The 17,378-nt window shown below is 30.4% G+C and overlaps 1 protein-coding gene and 1 long non-coding RNA gene across 2 annotated transcripts in view; one reads left to right on the forward strand and one right to left on the reverse strand.

The window, feature by feature from the left end:
- The window catches only part of LOC127733052 (uncharacterized), a 146,181-nt gene that overhangs the window by 55,734 nt on the left and 73,069 nt on the right, over positions 1 to 17,378 (forward strand). The gene's annotated exons all lie outside the window — the stretch shown is intronic.
- The window catches only part of LOC127732900 (muscle, skeletal receptor tyrosine protein kinase-like), a 56,885-nt gene that overhangs the window by 11,806 nt on the left and 27,701 nt on the right, over positions 1 to 17,378 (reverse strand). Inside the window, exons 5-9 of the mRNA XM_052242110.1 lie at positions 14,510 to 14,821; positions 13,887 to 14,014; positions 11,858 to 12,050; positions 8,016 to 8,028; positions 2,656 to 2,910 (exon numbers count right to left, since the gene is read on the reverse strand). Coding sequence (XP_052098070.1) covers positions 2,656 to 2,910; positions 8,016 to 8,028; positions 11,858 to 12,050; positions 13,887 to 14,014; positions 14,510 to 14,821 — 901 coding nt within the window. The remainder of the gene's footprint in view (positions 1 to 2,655; positions 2,911 to 8,015; positions 8,029 to 11,857; positions 12,051 to 13,886; positions 14,015 to 14,509; positions 14,822 to 17,378) is intronic.

Here is a 17,378-nt window from a genome sequence, read left to right on the forward strand (position 1 = left end):
AGAGGTCCATTAAGGATGCCTTGATAAATACAGTTGTAAAAGTAAATACATTATCAGTTGATCAATTATCCCTAATTCATTTCATATTTGCATATCATTTCATTCTATACAAAAAATATACACTGAGAGGAACAATCTAGTTTTGTATGCAATCTAACAGGTCGTATAAAACAGGTGCTATAAAACCACAGTTACATACTGCTTTAGTTATGCACTCAACATATCTTACTTTTTTCTCATGAAATTAGAGAAATCAACTTGTTAAACTTATTATTAGGTTTATAACAGAAAACAGATTTATGGGTCATTTGGTTTTTCTATGTGATAGTGTTGATTGCAATGGCCTTTTCTAATTTACAAGGAAATCAAACTTATTACTCTACATCAAATAAGGAGACACCCAGATTTAAATTTGTCCACAACCTCTTATTCTTCTCATTTACCAAGTGAGAAAATAATTTTTTAAACAGTTGCTTGGTTATCTTGCTTTACAATATTTTATATTCACAACTTTTTTAAGAGTATTAACACTAGTATTTAATTACTGCATCAAAAGCTTTTTCTGGACTAATTTTTGGGTTCGTTTTATTTGTTTTTCCACTATAAGAGAGACAGAAGATACCAAAGGAATAGTCAAAGAAAACAGACAATACCATGACAAAAAACGAAAAAGAAAACAACAAAAAGACAAACAACAGTCTTCAAAACACTAAATAGAAAGCAAAAGCAGATCCTGCTCCTCATGTGGTACCTATCACATGACAAATACAAATACTTACAAGATTAAACATGGAATGTTCAGTTACTGACAAAATTCTAGTTTAAAAGTGACTGTGCTTCTCAAAAAGGGGAACCTTGTTAGTGACTACTATTTCATTTTGCCTTTAGAATAATCAGAGATTTGGTGTACTTGCATTGCTTGCTTGTCAGAATTGATTAATTGCTTAACATCCCATAAAAAATTCAGGACAAGGCCTATCTGCACTGAAACAAAAATCACTAGCTTTCTTGAATAGTGAGTTCTTTGCTTCTTTAAATATATAGGGAGTGTGCCTCAGATAAAAAAAAAGATCTTCCAGGTGCAACACATATCTAAGTCCTTACATTCTAAAACCACAAGTTACCAAAGATTCTTTATCATTAGAAAAAGCTTTTGTATGAAAGTTGTATTTATAAAAGGAATGGTGGTGTACATGATTCTGGAAACAAGACAAGAATTATCTTTACATGTAAATACCATTTTATCTTATTGATAGAAACATTTAAAGTTTATAGATAAATAGTTATTCCACCTTTATACTCTTGCCTTATTTTAAACTCTGACATGAAAAGTTGCTAATTTGAGAACATTTTATCTCTATGAAATCTTATGATTGCAGGTGCAATATTGAACTAAGCATTAAAACCTTATTTTTAACCAGTAGGGGTCCCTAATGAATAAAAATATTTATAAATAATAATGTTAAAAAAACATATTTTCAATCTTTAAGATTAAAATTTTTATGTTTTCTTTAGTTGAAACAGAGTTCAGTTCATGCATGTTTATGATCATATTAATTATTACCTTCAGATGTGGAGGTTAAACAAAATCAAAAATTACTAACTGAAACAGCATTGAAACCCTTTTATTCTATTTTACAATACATTAACAGCTTTCCTGTTCAATGATCAAATAAAGTCAATCAGCCTACACCAAATAATTACAGTCAATCATGTAAAAACATTCTACAAATTATGTAAACAAATTTTTAAGTACTACATAATTAAACTTTTTAACCTTCATATATGCAGCCATCAATCAATGTGTCGTCTTTGTGAGAATGCAGTGCAGCAGAAAAGTAAGTTTAATTTGTGTACATGTCAGGTATACACGAACAATACCACTTTATACCATGGAGAGATTTTATATCACAGAGGTGATGAAAACACGATTATCTTAATCGCTTTAAAACAGATATTGTAATTCTAATCCCAATGTTATAAGTATAATATGCTTTATATTATTTTTATTTTCTTGTTATTGGAATTTTTTCTCTTTTGTTCCATTGTTAGAGTGGGCCGTGGGTTTCTTGTATTATCTCTATAATCATGTTTGTCATCTAATTTATAATGGGGGATAACATTATTCATGTGTCACCCATACATAGTTTATATTAATTTATGAATTTTTATCTGTATGACAGGATATATTATAAATATAAATATGGGTAATATATCGCTTTCAGACCTCAATTAAATCTGATAATAGAAGATTAATATACTATCTTTTGATACTATCTTACTTAATGCTTTCCATAGGAGTCTAACGCACCTTAAATTCAGTCTGATGAGTCTTGATATTCAATTACTTTAAAATTATTATTTGGTTTGAACAGATCATAGTATAGATAAGAATTTTTTAATTAACATAGATATACATAGGGACAAAAACTCATGAATTCAATTTATCATTTCTACACTTATTCTTGACTTTCTTATACAATTTTAGCTGTAAATAGCAAATACTTATTATTTTTATTCATAAACTTAACTGTATTCTGGCTTCCGATTACAAGTTGATCATTTTTAGTAAAAACAGTAACAGGACATACCTTGCATCTATTTGCTTACATATATGTATTGGTATCGCATGCTAAAATCATATCCAATATTTACCTGCACATATGTATTGGCTTGGCCTCTCCATTTTCATGATGACAGCTTGGGTATACATGGTTACAGAAGACTTTCTTTGCATTAGACAGACATCTGTCACTCAAGGGGTTTAAGTTTTTCTTGATATCATGAAGCATGTCTATAACATCTCTGTCCAACTTCTCAAATGATACATTGACAATCTTGTGGATTTGACCAGAATCTATTTCTGCACTGCAAAAACTTCCATTGTAAGGTACACACTGCCCAATTGGTCTGAAAAAAGCATAGGGGAACTTAAAAGCTAATTGCTATTCTATATGACTTGTTTACATTTATTAAATAATCTCAACGAAAACGAGATATGCGAATGCAAATAGAAATACTTGGTTGATATCATTGGCCATCATTGACTTATCATAAGTGGTAACAATTAAACTGACCTAATCACAAACTAATAAGCAAAAGTTCCAAAGTCATTGAACCATGACTGAGGGGGCGAGACCAAATAATCTCCAGGGAAATAAAATGTGCTAATGATTAAACAACTGCATACAAAATAGCATTGCCCCACCATTAGTGGTTCTCCTTAAAGTAAAACCATAGATGTATAAACCCATCAGATGGGTTTATACATCTATGGTAAAACTGACCTAATCACAAACATTATTATTGATGATGCAGATGACACTGCTGTAGAAAACAAAATGCCTAAGTCTTTCCTGCAGGACTTCTTTGAAGTGAGACAAAACCATTATTTGGTTTCTTGGTTATAAATATTCTAATTGGTTCCAAATGGGCCTTTTTGGAATCTTTGCTATGTATTTTCCAAAAAATGACCATATGATATTGAGATATTAATCTTCACAGTGTTACATTATAAAGGTATCTGTTCAATTGGAACTCCATCCCATTTAAACCCATCTCTTTGATACTGAGATATTAAATCTTCACAGTGTTACATCATAGATATATACCTATACCTATATTTTATACCTATATTTTATGGGTTTATACATCTATGGTTACATTATAAAGTCAACTCTTCAATTGGAACTCCATCCCATTTAACCCATCACTATCCCAAATTTTCTAGTATGCCCAGGTTTTTATTCCATCATCCTTGAAAATATGAAGAAGTGATAATTTGTGGCAGAAAAAATTGAAATATTACATCATCACATAATAAAGAGACAATCTGCAAGATGGTACACATTGTTAGACATAAATGTTTGCAGGTTCACATATGACAAGTTATTTTCCTTCTATTTATCAAACAAAAGAAAACAAGATGACAACTTGATGTCTTCATTGTAAATTCCATAATCTTCTTTGGAATTTCTTTCTATTGTCATGAACAGGAAGTTCATTTCAAGAGTTCATATTATGTCACAATTAATTATTTGAGGTCCCATAACTCTGTCAATTCTAATAAAACTGCATTTCACTGGACATGTGTTTTTCAGAGATAATCAGTATTACATTCCAAGATCCTACATTTTTAGAAGTAATATGTCTGAGAAAAATATTTAGTTTTTTTTTGGTTTCTTAACCATTGTTAACCTGTTGTTACAAATCAAATATTTACCATTTTTAATTTTCAAACTTATATAGTATAATGTTAATGCAGGGAATTTAGGTCTTTTATAAAATTGTCTACATTTATTGTCATGTAGATTTCAAATTTTGGGGTGTTAAGGAACTGTAAAACATCATTGTCAATCCTGTCACCTTGAGTCATGGATGAGTTCCATTATTATTTCAATCCTATTCATTTATGTTGTTCTAGAACTTGGCTTCAATTCAAAATTAATAAACAACAAAAAGTTTGTCATTCTAAGCACCATGAAATGTGTCTGCCTTAAATGAAGTGTTTCAGGAATTAACTAAACAATATTTCTACATATCTGTTTGACATAATAGCATATAAATTTTCTGAGAATGCTAAAAGATTTGCCATTTCAACCTAATATTCTATTTTATTATAATCAAATGCAGGAAGAAGCTGCGCTAAGCAGAATGTTATATCACTCCCTTTATTCAAAACTTTCTGTTCCACAATCTTATCTTCCTAAAGGGAAATATCTTATAAAATAACTCATTAATGTTAAAGGGAAATAACTCTTAAAATAACTTGTAAATATATCAAAGATATGTTCAAATTACATTTCTGAATTGTTGAAAGTTAGAAATAATGTTTTACAAAAACATTAATAATACTAAATATCAATATCCTCTTCAGAAAGTATTGATTATTTAGTTGTTGTAGGTTTGTATTTTTGTATTTTATGTATTTCTATGCAATGTACTTAATTGAGCCTTTACCGATTGTTATAATTGCATTTGTGCTAACAAAATTTTGTCTATTGTCTCTTTTTTGGGGTCTCATAAATAGATGTACTTATAAATACTCATCTCTATTGAACATAAATGTAAGTAAATCATTTTTATTACTCAATTTAATGAAATTACAAAAATTCTCAAAATAAATGTTATTTACACCTGTTTTATATAAAACCATTTAACTTTATATAATCCTTGAAAAAACAAACAGGTGGAGAGAGCAATAAATTTTATGTGTCATGATATAATTTTACATGTGTTTTACATGTGTAAGTAAGTACAAAATGACCGTAAATAATGGAGACAAATGGTTGCAAATTAAGTATAATTTCAATAAGCCCTTGTTTTAAAGGCAAATAACATTATTCATGTTTGGAATTAATTATTACATGTACGAAAGTGACATGTTCTGTACTGATAAAAAACAATCTAAATGAAGACAAATTGTCTTGATCAGAATCATGTGTAGTACCCCTATTATTTTCCAATAAATCACAATGTTTGTGTTTTGTTGATTTCTTATAATTACTGACACATGTTTTATATGACTGTCAATTTACAAGCATTTCTTTTATACCTCAAGAGGCTACTTAACTCCTTAGTCCAAAAATATTTTACTCTCAACCAAATCAACATAGTGATTAATCCTATATGTTTGAAACATAAAAGTTAATATTTTATTACCAATATAATCTTTATTAAATATGAATAACTAATCCTTAAATTACATGAGAAATAATGCATGTAAACTGTTGAACTAAAGTCTGCCAATATTTCACATAAACCAAATCAGTTTTGTTCCAGTCACACTTACTCATATTTTGTGTTTAATATAAGTAAAATACATTTGTGATGGATATGAATAATAGAAACAATTAACCCAATAAAATAAATTAAAAAATTAAAAATAAATGGGGAATGTGTCCATGGGACATAGATGATGCCCCCGCTTGCATACCATATAAAGTTATAAAGGGACATAACTGAAGAACGGTAAAAGTGACACCACCAAAATTCAAATTTGATCTGTATTTTGTGGTTATAAGCATTGTGTATAAGTTTCATAACATTTGGTTGAGGCAATCTAAAGTTAGAGAACGGAAACGAAAAATTCAGCAATTTTTCCATTTATAAAGGGCATAACTCTAGAACGGTTAAAGTGACGCCACTCAAATTCAAACTTGATCTGTATTTTGTGGTAATAAGCATTGTGTATAAGTTTCATAACATTTGATTGAGGCAATCTAAAGTTAGAGAACGGAAACGAAAAATTCAGCAATTTTTCCATTTGTAAAGGGGCATAACTCTAAAATGGTTAATGTGACGCCACCAAAATTCAAACTTGATCTGTGTTTTGTGGTAATAAGCATTTTCATGTTTTGTATAAGTTTCATAACATTTGGTTGAGGCAAACTTAAGTTAGAGAATGGAAACCAAATTTTGGACCTACGTACGGACAGAGAAGGGTAAAACTTAATACCCCCTCCACTACGGCGGGGGCATGAAAAATATCTATGGTCTTCAATAATAGATGAGAATCTGTACCAGATACAAAGCTATAAGTCACCAAAGTTTGTGACAAGAAGTTAATATAGAGACTACCACAGACCTGCCATCAATATTATATCTTTCAAGGGCCATAATGATATAATAAAAGACAACCACTGAGGATGTTCCCGACTTGAAACACGCACTTAACATGTTACTCTCCCCCTTTTCTTGAAGTATTTGATAAGTCTGTGTTCATTCCATCACTCAAATTTTCTGAATATTTCCTATCAGTCCTTAAGTTTGAATGTGTCTATTTGTTATTACAAGGATTTAGTGGGATCAATGTTAAACATAAAAACTTCCTCCAGACAGATTAAATAAACTTACATAATGAGAATAACACATAAAAATAAATATTTACAAATGTTTTAACAAGGCTTGTTACTCAGCCATGGTGAACTTAAAACTTTCCCACCATTTTCCTTCCTCTCAGTTAATTCGACAGTATTTCGGGGTAATCAGTATTTTCTGATAAGTAATTTTGATACAAAAAGATTGCATATACCAAATAATTTATTTTATGGCTACTATTTCAAAGTATTTCAAAGTTAAATGAAGTTATCTTTCACAGAGCAGGAAGTCTGCACTTAAAATGCTTGTCACATAATACAACCCAAGTGGCATCTCTTACATTTTACATGATATAACAAGTCTGTGAAGAGATAAGTCACACAATTTATGTGGCATACAGGAGACAAAAAGATGGTACTAACATTGTCTCCAAAACTAAACATTATGAAAATATTTCTAAGTCTATTGAATGTGGAATTTCAATAGAAGAAAGAGGTTTTATTTCCAATTATGGGCCCCCAAATGGCAAAAAACATTTGATATTACAATAAAAACATCAATAAGAATCTTGGGTTCCCATTTTTAATAAAACTGCAGACTAGGACTCTTAATTCAAAAGTGACTAAAAGGTGTATGCTGATATTTTGTTTGATTAATTCATGCAATTTAAGTTCTATACAAATAATATGAAAATGAATTTCAATGTTGCTGTAACAGAACAGGACCTACTTAAAGAGCAAACAGTTTAATTTACAAACCATAAATAATGCAAAGTATAGTGACAAATCTTAAAAGAAAGGGATTTAGGGCTTGAAATACTATATTTCTATATTTTCTTCTAAATCACATTATGTAGCAAGTAAAAAGAAATACTGTGAATTCATTTTTATTTGAATGGTATTAACATTAGTTGACTTTAAGTTTAAAAGTAAACCACAAATATAAGTGTTCAACAATTTCAAATTTCTTATAGATTTGTTTGCAGAATTTGAAAAAAAAACATGAAATCAAATATCCTCAAAAATACAAATTTTCCTTCGTCAACAATAATTGGTTACCATGAACATGAACGTATTCACAGTATCATGGGATCTGTCTTTCATTAACAAACAGGTAGGTGCAAATATAAAGCTAATAAATGTGCAATTAAGCAATCATCAAACTGCTAATTAATAATGAATTAAAGTTCTACTTACTTGTACTTGGTTCCTGCAGAAGAAACAATAAACAAAATCAGTATTATATAAACAGACAACATGTTGGTCACAACAGATCTCACAGCACAAAATATCGCAAATGAAACACCGTTTGTAATCTTGCAGAATTTTTTCGTTGGTAGATTTTTGGATTAAATTTCACTTTTTGCTCTTTGAAAAGTTTTATAACCCTTTTATTGGTTATAAAATCCTCAAAAGCTGTCAAATGTTTTATTGTTTTATGTCCACTTAAGCCAAGTAAGCATTCCAGCAAATAGAAAAAAATAAGTAAATGTCTCATGTAAGTGTTAAGTCAGCACTATTGTCTTATTTCCTCTTATTTACAAAAATTCTCTCCATTTATTTCCTACAATTGTACCAGCACACTCAAGTAGATACAATGCTTTTCTCTCACAAACTATGTGAAATTGAGTATGAAATAGACGTGTGAATTCTTCCAACTTTTTGTGTCGAATGTCTCTTTCAAGTCTAAACTAGTAATTACAGTTTTATAATAAGACAAATTCCAATCCTGTGCACACACAATTGAAACATTAAAATCTGATTAGTCAAACTTTAACATAACAATAGATCAATTTAAGGTTCTCATAAAAATTTTGACCAAATCCTTTAAGTCAACAAGAATTGAAATTATAAAAGTCCCGCTAGACCATATAATTATATTGAAGCTTATATATTGCCTCTTCTTGTTTATCTTTGGATGTAACTAGTCATTAAGATTTTCTTTATCTTTTCAAAAAGTTTTCGTCCTATCTCCATGAAATCAGATCAGAGTGGTGAATGAACAGTTTGGCTTAGCTGACAGTCGGAGTTTCTAATGTCAACATGCTGAGGAATCAGAGATAAGGCCCTATGGCTCTCTCTGATAGCAATGGAAATCGTTTACTACTATCTCTCATGCTCCCATTGAGAAGGCACTTGGATACATATAAATGTTTTCACAAATGTTTCAAGATAAATATCAACCATTACCAATTTTTTCTTCCAATTTGTACATCATACAAAACAGCTATTTTGATATATTGAAAAAATTATCAGTATCACCTGTTTTACTTGTTTTCATTTAATCTACTTGAGTTCTGCTATGTTTAAGTTGATCTTGAAAACTTCAGTCAAGTATTCTATGTTTCTAATTTGTTCTACAGATTTAAAATATTTTTTTGTATTTCGCACTTTTCATGAAGTTGCCACTCTCACGTCAGATATATTCTTGATAGGTCAAAATATTGAAATATTTATCATCACAAATGTAGCTTTTAGTCTGATAATCACAATCTTAGAATTATATAATTTCCCAGAAATTCTACAATTTAGTATCTTAAATCTGTGTTCATCTCTTTAATGATAACAATTTTCAAGGTAAGAAATCCAGGTACTGAGGCACAATGAAGACAAAATAAATAAAATAATGCATATTCCTGCCAAATTTTCTGATATGCAGTCTCTTAAAACACTGATAACAAAGTAAAAGATCCTCTGATAAAATAGAAAAAAAATCACATTTCTTATGAAAAGCTACTTTCCATTCAAAGCACTCCTGTAATGTAAGTAAATGCAAGCATTCCACTGAGTTGATAATATCTAAACTATAAATCCATTAAGTCCAGATACAATTCTTAAATTGTTCAAATTACTTTCAAAATTATGCAGAAAATTTACTTTAAGCCATACTGCAGTAATTTTACTTTCTGATCAATTTATTTGTTCCAATCTGTTTTAATAATCTTTTTTTTTTTCAATAAAAGAATTAAAATTTCTTTGCTTTTTATCAAGCTCAAGTTAAAAGTAATTTTCTCTCTTTTTCCCATCGAACACACACAATTTTCATCAGAATTGTTTCTGGTTCCCATGTGAATATTGAATGAGATTAAACTAGTCTTTTGTTTCCTTTGTGTCAATTTATTATTACTCATCACAGAGTTTGATACACATCATCACAAACATTAATATGTCCCTGCCCAAAACCAAAACATATGCCTAATGGACCATTTAATTGAAAACTGACCCTATGGACATGATGACTGACCAATGGACAATACTTATCATACCTGATTATCACTATAAAGACTTTTATGTTACTTTAATGGAGCATTATATTACAGAATCACAATAAGATCAAAGGTCAAACAGCTTAATAACAGTAGACTGCTGTTAATACATTAGAAAAGCATGTCCAACACTAGAAAAGGGAGGGGGAGACATAGAAATGAGAGGATAACAAAATAGAATTAATCAAAGGAAAAGGGAGCATGGAAATAGGGGAGAGACAACTTCATTATATGGCTACAGCAGTTAATATCAGGAAATATTGAATAGGAATAATGGAAGTAAGCAAAATGAAAATATTGAAAGGGAACAGATTCCAAAAATGAAATGGCAACCAAAAATATATTCATACTATTCTATACTTAGTTGAATAAGAAGATAAAAAAATATGGAGTTAGTGTAACATAAGAGAGCATGTATCAGATTAAAATCTATTTATCTTTTAAATTGAGGGTGGGCATAAATAATCTTCTGAACTTTTTTATAATATTATTGTGTATTAATTACATTGCTACAGTAACATCATCACTAACGTGTTAAGAATCTACTCTGTTTCAAATAAAATATTCATTGCTCTAGCAAATTTTGTAGAAAATATTTGACATTTTATTATTAAACATTATCCTTCATACTTTCGTGCTTATAAAATTAATTATAAAGGATTTTATTCATTTGTTATTCAAAACTGATTAAATTTTCTCATCTAAATATCAATTCATTTCCATTGCTACATTCAATTACAAGTATCTAGAACAAGAACAAAATAGTAAACAATGAAATAAAATTAATATCCTGAGGATAAAATAAAGTGGTTAGGAGAAAAACTATTATGAAATGGAATGGAAACAAAGAAGCATTAACAGATGTACGGAGACAAAGGGAAATCTTCATAACAACATCACATGAATCACAATATTTCTCAACTACTGACGCCTCTGGTCTCAAAAGACAAAGACTGAATAAACAATGATACACAGATTTGGTAAACACTCAGATTCTTACAAATTTAATGTGATTCTTTAATTGCTTACTGAATGCATTTGCAATAACTCTACTTCTAAAATTCTGACATATTTTGGGAGTATTTTAAGTTTAAAGAGTAAATAATGGTTTTCTTATTTCCAGTAAAATAAAAGTCATGTGACCTTCTCTGAGGGGGATGACATGCTGTTGGGATGTGGGATATAGGGGCACAAAAATGGGGATATGGGGCACAAAAATGGGGATATGGGATATAGGGGCACAAAAATGGGGATATGGGATATAGGGGGTAAAAAAGTGGGGATTTGGGATACAGGGGGTAAAAAAAAGTAGGATCTGGGAAAAGAAGGGGAAAACAAGTAGGAATTGGGAAAAAATTGCAAAAAAAAGTGAGATTTGGGAAATGAGCACCCCTCTTCTATAATGCTCTTTACAATAATGACAACTTTTAACCATGAAAGATGTTGTCACTGAGGATGGAGAGAAAGGGATTATGGTCAGAGATTAGTTTTATCTAATGGCCTATCTATGCCATCATATAACTGTTAATTCAGAAATATCTATGTGTTTAATATTGCTATAATTGAACAAATGTTGAAAATTCAAGATTAAATATTACAATTTCAGGAAATTTTGCAAAACCTATTGAATAAATTTTTTTTTCAATAATAAAAATTATTGAAAACCATCTTATTTTAAACAAGTCCATCTAATTTTAAAACAAATAACATATGATGTCGAGAATAGCTGGACTTGAAAAAAAAAGGGGAAGTGAAAATTAATTGTATACCTACCAGAACACATCATTGTAACCTGGACATCTTGTCTGACTATGGCAAGTTTACCAGGAGGTGATTTAGGCTTGTTGTATGCTCTACATCCGTACCTACTGGTCTCTGTGACATTTTTGATAAGGAGTCGTGACAGAACATCATTGCCTTGTACAGTTGTGTAGATAGAGATCCCATCAGGAGGTGTGCTACCAAGCTGAAAAGGACAGATCTTTCTAAAACATTTGCTTAAAACAAGACACTATGATAACAGGAGTGCACACACTGAAATGTCTTGCTTGCTTTACTGACCATTGATTTTATGTTGAGTCCTAAATATAAAGCTTTACTACAAGTATCACATTAACTTAACATGATCCTAGAAAATGAGGTCAAGGTCAGATAAACCAAACCGGCAATACTTGTACACCTTACAATCATTCCATACACCAAATATAGTTGACCCATTGCTTATAGTATCTAAGAAACAAACTTCACCATGAAAACTTAACATTGACCAATGAACCATGAATATGAGGTCAAGGTCAGATGATACCTGCCAGACAGACCTATACACCTGACAATAATTCCATACATCAAATATAGTTGACCTATTGCTTATAGTTTAAGAAAAACAGTTCAAAACACAAAAACTTAACACTGAGTAATGAACCGTGAAAATGAGGTCAATGTCAAATAAAACCTGCCAGACTGACATGTACATCGGAAAATATTTCCATACACCAAATATAGTTGACCTATTGCATATAGTATTAGAAAAAAAGATCAAAACACAAAAACTTAACTTTAAAAACACTGAACCATGAAAATGAGGTCAAGGTCAGATGACACCTGCCAGATGGACATATACACCTTACAATCATTCCATACACCAAATATAGTAGACCTATTGCTTATAGTATCTGATATATTGACTTGACCACGAAAACTTATCCTTGTTCACTGATCCATGAAATGAGGTCGAGGTTAGATGAAAACTGTCTGACAGGCATGAGGACCTTGCAAGGTATGGACATACTAAATATAGTTATCATATTACTCATAATAAGAGAGAAATTAACATTACAAAAAATCTTAACTTTTTTTTCTCAAGTAGTCACTGAACAATGAAAATGAGGTCAAGGACAATGGACATATGACAGACAGAAACTTCATAACATAAGGCATCTATATACAAAGTATGAAGCATCCAGGTCTTCCACCTTCTAAAATATAAAGCTTTTAAGTAGTTAGTTAACACTGCCGCTGCCAGATCACTATCCCTAAGTCACAGGCTCGACAAAAAATGGTATTAAGTTCTAAACTGAAAGAGGGTATCAGAAATCAAAATTATGGAATGAATACTGTTTATACATATAAAAATATGTGGTATGATTGCCAATAAGACAACTATCCAACAAAGTTTAAATGAAGTGGATGTAAGCAATTATAACCAACTGTACAGCCTTCAACAATGAAAAAACATTTATTTGAAATGACATACTGTACAGGTCATTTATTCAAATGAAAGTTATAATTTTATTTCTTATTGGAGACTTACATTTTAGCAATACTTTATTTATACATCCTATAATCTAAAGTTACAAAGTATATAAAATCAGAAATTGCGTTCCTGTCAGATCTGAAAATTGTTCACACATCACAACTCTTATAATGTCAAGCTGCTTAACAAATATAAAGTCATTCTGTTGAATGGTACTGAAGAAATGTGTGACAAGAAGATTCAACATATAGAAAAATTCAAAGTATCAGCCAATAGGAAAGTGCTCACAGGTTTTAACTCTTCACTGTCAAGCTGGTGACCAAATATGAAGTCATTCTGTTCAGTAGTTCATGAGAAAATTATGACAAAACTATTTGCTTGACAAAAAGAAATACAACAGAAAAGTAAAATTTCAAAGCTTCAGGAAAGCATGTATTGCTGAACTGGTATTTATGCCTCTATTTCAAGAATATGGGATTTTTTTATGTGGTCAGCAAAAAATGATTGCCACAGGGTTTCTCTTGAACTACATATTTTTATCAGCTATACCTCTACTCCATTTTTGCTCCAGATCATTGTTGGTACTGGAATCCCTGCTACATTACAGACCAGCTGAACTGGGTTCCCACACTTTACAGTTCGGTTATATGGTATCAGTCCAACAAACTTGACTGGCACTGAAAACGTATTTATTTGAAAGTGATAAAACAGTTGTTTTTCTTTAATATTTGGCAACATTCACAAATAAATGATATAAATGTAAATTCAGAAATTATTGTGAGGTTTTTATTAATTGAATAATGTGACTGGGTGAGCATTGATATAATAAGTACTTGCATTCTGAATATATCTGCATGCATATTTTCCAGAAATTGCAATAATATTCTCACAATTTTGTCCATTCTTCAAAAATCACGATAATAAATGCATGCAACAATTTCTGAATTTACAATATTTGTTACTAGTTACAGCTCTTTGCTTCAAAAGTACTTTCATTTAGTAAAAATGATTGGATGTCCTTCAGCTAAACTTTTATAATAAATATATCCTGGGAGATGGACATAGCTTTATCTTGAAGTAATATAAATTATAACTTTGATGTACATATAATACATCTTATGAGACTATGAGACAACACAGTTTCTTTTCCACGGTTGACCCAATGAACTCACCTTGAACTTCTAAGAACACTTTGTGAGATATTAGTGTTTCGTTGCCATGTTTGACTTTGCAAAAGTATTCTCCCCTGTCCTTCACATGCACGTGTATAATCTTCAAACTTCCTGTCTTCTTATTTATGTCATACTTAGCATGGCCAGTATCTTCATCTCGGCTAAATCTATCTTTTATTCTCTCACCATCCTTGAACCATTTATACAGTACATGATGATGGGAATTTGTACGTTTGTTAGCTCTACAGTGAAAGGTATGGCTGTAGTCAGCTGAAACAGTGGCATTTTTTGGTGGCTTAATAATTTCTAATTCTGAAAAGGATAAAAAATATAAATAATTTAGAATATTGTTTTTAGTATCATAAGTATCATAAATGGACATTAAGGATCAGGTATCAATAATTTCTAAGTGGTGACCTGTAGTTGTTTATATCATTATTCTTGGGTGTTAGCTGGATAGTCCTCTCACCTGAAATCAAATCACATCTCCTTATTTTCATATTAAAAAATAAACAATTTCTTCAACCAGATCAAAGGCAAAAAGCCAAATAACTCCATAAAGAAGCTATTCAAACTAAACTGTCATCTTTAAATTCTATTTGACATAAGAGTTCAAAAGTTGAGAACTATTTCAACCAAAGGAGAATACCTTCCACAAGTACTCTATTTTCAATCTTAAATTTACTTTGCAACAGGTGTTCCAATTAGCGTATAGTTCCATAACTACTGGTAATAATTTAGCTTATATATAGTACCTTTTTTACCAACAGGTGATTTCCCATGAGGGACATAACATGAAAATTGTCTTAATTTTTTCAACAAATCATTATAAAAAGGGATATGTGGTGTGTTTGCCAAATGCTATAACTATCAACACAAAAGGGCAAGGATGTAAAAAAAATTCGTAAGGGTTCAGCGGAACCCAGTGTCTCGCCTACTTTTGCTGTTAATCACAGGCTCAACAAAAATGAGGAAAAAAATTAATAAAAATATTCCTCTCTATACTATCTTTTGATTGTAAGTAGCTTCTGTCCAAGTTTGGTTTAAAATCCAGGATAGTTTATGAATCTAATAAATGTTTTAAAAACTGAAACTGCAGACTGTATGTAATGTTAACTGGAAGAAAAACTAAGTCCATTTATAAGTAAAATATGGAAAAAATGGAATTTTTTTTTTACAAAATTTACTTCTGGATACTATCTTATGATCATAAACAAGCTTCTGTCCAAGTTTGGTAGAAATCCAGGATAGTTTAAGAAAGTTATTAAAATTTCAAAAACTTTAACCACAGAGTGAATGTAATGTTTCCTGGCAGAAAAACTAAGTCCATTTATAAGTAAAATACGGAAAAAATTGAATTTTTTTTTTACAAAATTTACATTTGAATATTATCTTATGATCATAAACAAGCTTCTGTCCAAGTTTGGTAGACATCCAGGATAGTTTAAGAAAGTTATTAAAATTTCAAAAACTTTAACCACAGAGTGAACGACGACGCCGACGGAATGTAGGATCGCTATGTCTCGCTTTTTCGACAAAAGTTGAAGGCTCGACAAAAAACTACAGTTGACCATTATTTATATGATTGATTAATTGTAAGTGTTTAACACTACTTTCAGCACTATTGGCTATATTATGTTGGTAGGAAAACTGGTAAACCTAGTCAATTAACATAAACACACATGCCACAAAATCAGACACAAGTTAAATTAAATTCTTATCATTAATATCAAGATATTTCAGTTGATTTACATTTATACTCGAAAAAACAGAAATGTTTATTGTCTATTTGTACTAAAAACAACTAAAATATTTCCAAAGAAAAAATCCTCCCTATTTTCTCCACACTTTAAGATGTTCAGTTCAAGAAATATCTATTTATTTTGGATATTTAACTATTTGTATATATGCCTGTGAAATTTTATAAAATGAATTTTGGCAGGTGTGTGCTAAAAGCTTTTAAATGAAATCATTTGAAAAATGGTTAATAAGAAGGTTCCCAACTGTTAACCAGGGTAACACTATGTACACCTCTCTGAGATTAAATTATCATCTGAGTAAAGCATCAAACTGTTGACAGCATGGACCAATACTTTACCAAGCAGAAAATATCGTGCTTGATCAATCAATCTTTAGGGTAATTTCTAGGGGCTGATTTAGAAAAAAACTCACAAATTCACAATTAATTAAGGGTCCTTGGTGGGCAGCATGACATTCACATACACAAAACATTACACTATGATTTTGTAATGAAAAAAAGAATGTTTCATTGATAACAATACAATGGTAGATAACTCCTATTTACTTCATGTCATGTATTGATGCATTCAGTGAATATCAAGTTCAGAGTTGACATACATATGTAGTCAAAAGATATTTCAAAACAGAGGCCTTGTTGAAGGGTTTTCTTGATGTTTTACATAATGTCAATTTGAACACCCTACTATGTCAGCTTTCTAGGAAAATTGGTAGAAACATTGTTTCATTGGGTTCAGCATTCCCTTTTAATCATCCAATTTATAACCAACTGATGGCCATATCGTTTGTATTATCTATCACCTATGATTTTGTCTTTTCACTTGGTTTTAATTAAGTTAGGTGCATATAAGAACTAATAAATCAACCAATTATAACAAAATAACACATATTTGATATTAGCAGCCAAGGTTCATCTAATGGGCAGCATCCGCTGAGTTAAATCTGATTTTCCTACCCAGTTTCAGGGATTCCAATGTTTTTACATATGGTACATGAATAAGGAACCAGCTTGTAATTCTTATTACAATTATTATTAAAGTTTTCTTGCCAAACGCTGAGAGAAAAATAACTCTTATTTTAGAGTTTAGGATTAATTCTATAGCTGACCTTC

This window comes from Mytilus californianus, unplaced genomic scaffold (assembly GCF_021869535.1).
Source record: "Mytilus californianus isolate M0D057914Y unplaced genomic scaffold, xbMytCali1.0.p SCAF_1, whole genome shotgun sequence".
Taxonomy (NCBI): domain Eukaryota; kingdom Metazoa; phylum Mollusca; class Bivalvia; order Mytilida; family Mytilidae; genus Mytilus; species Mytilus californianus.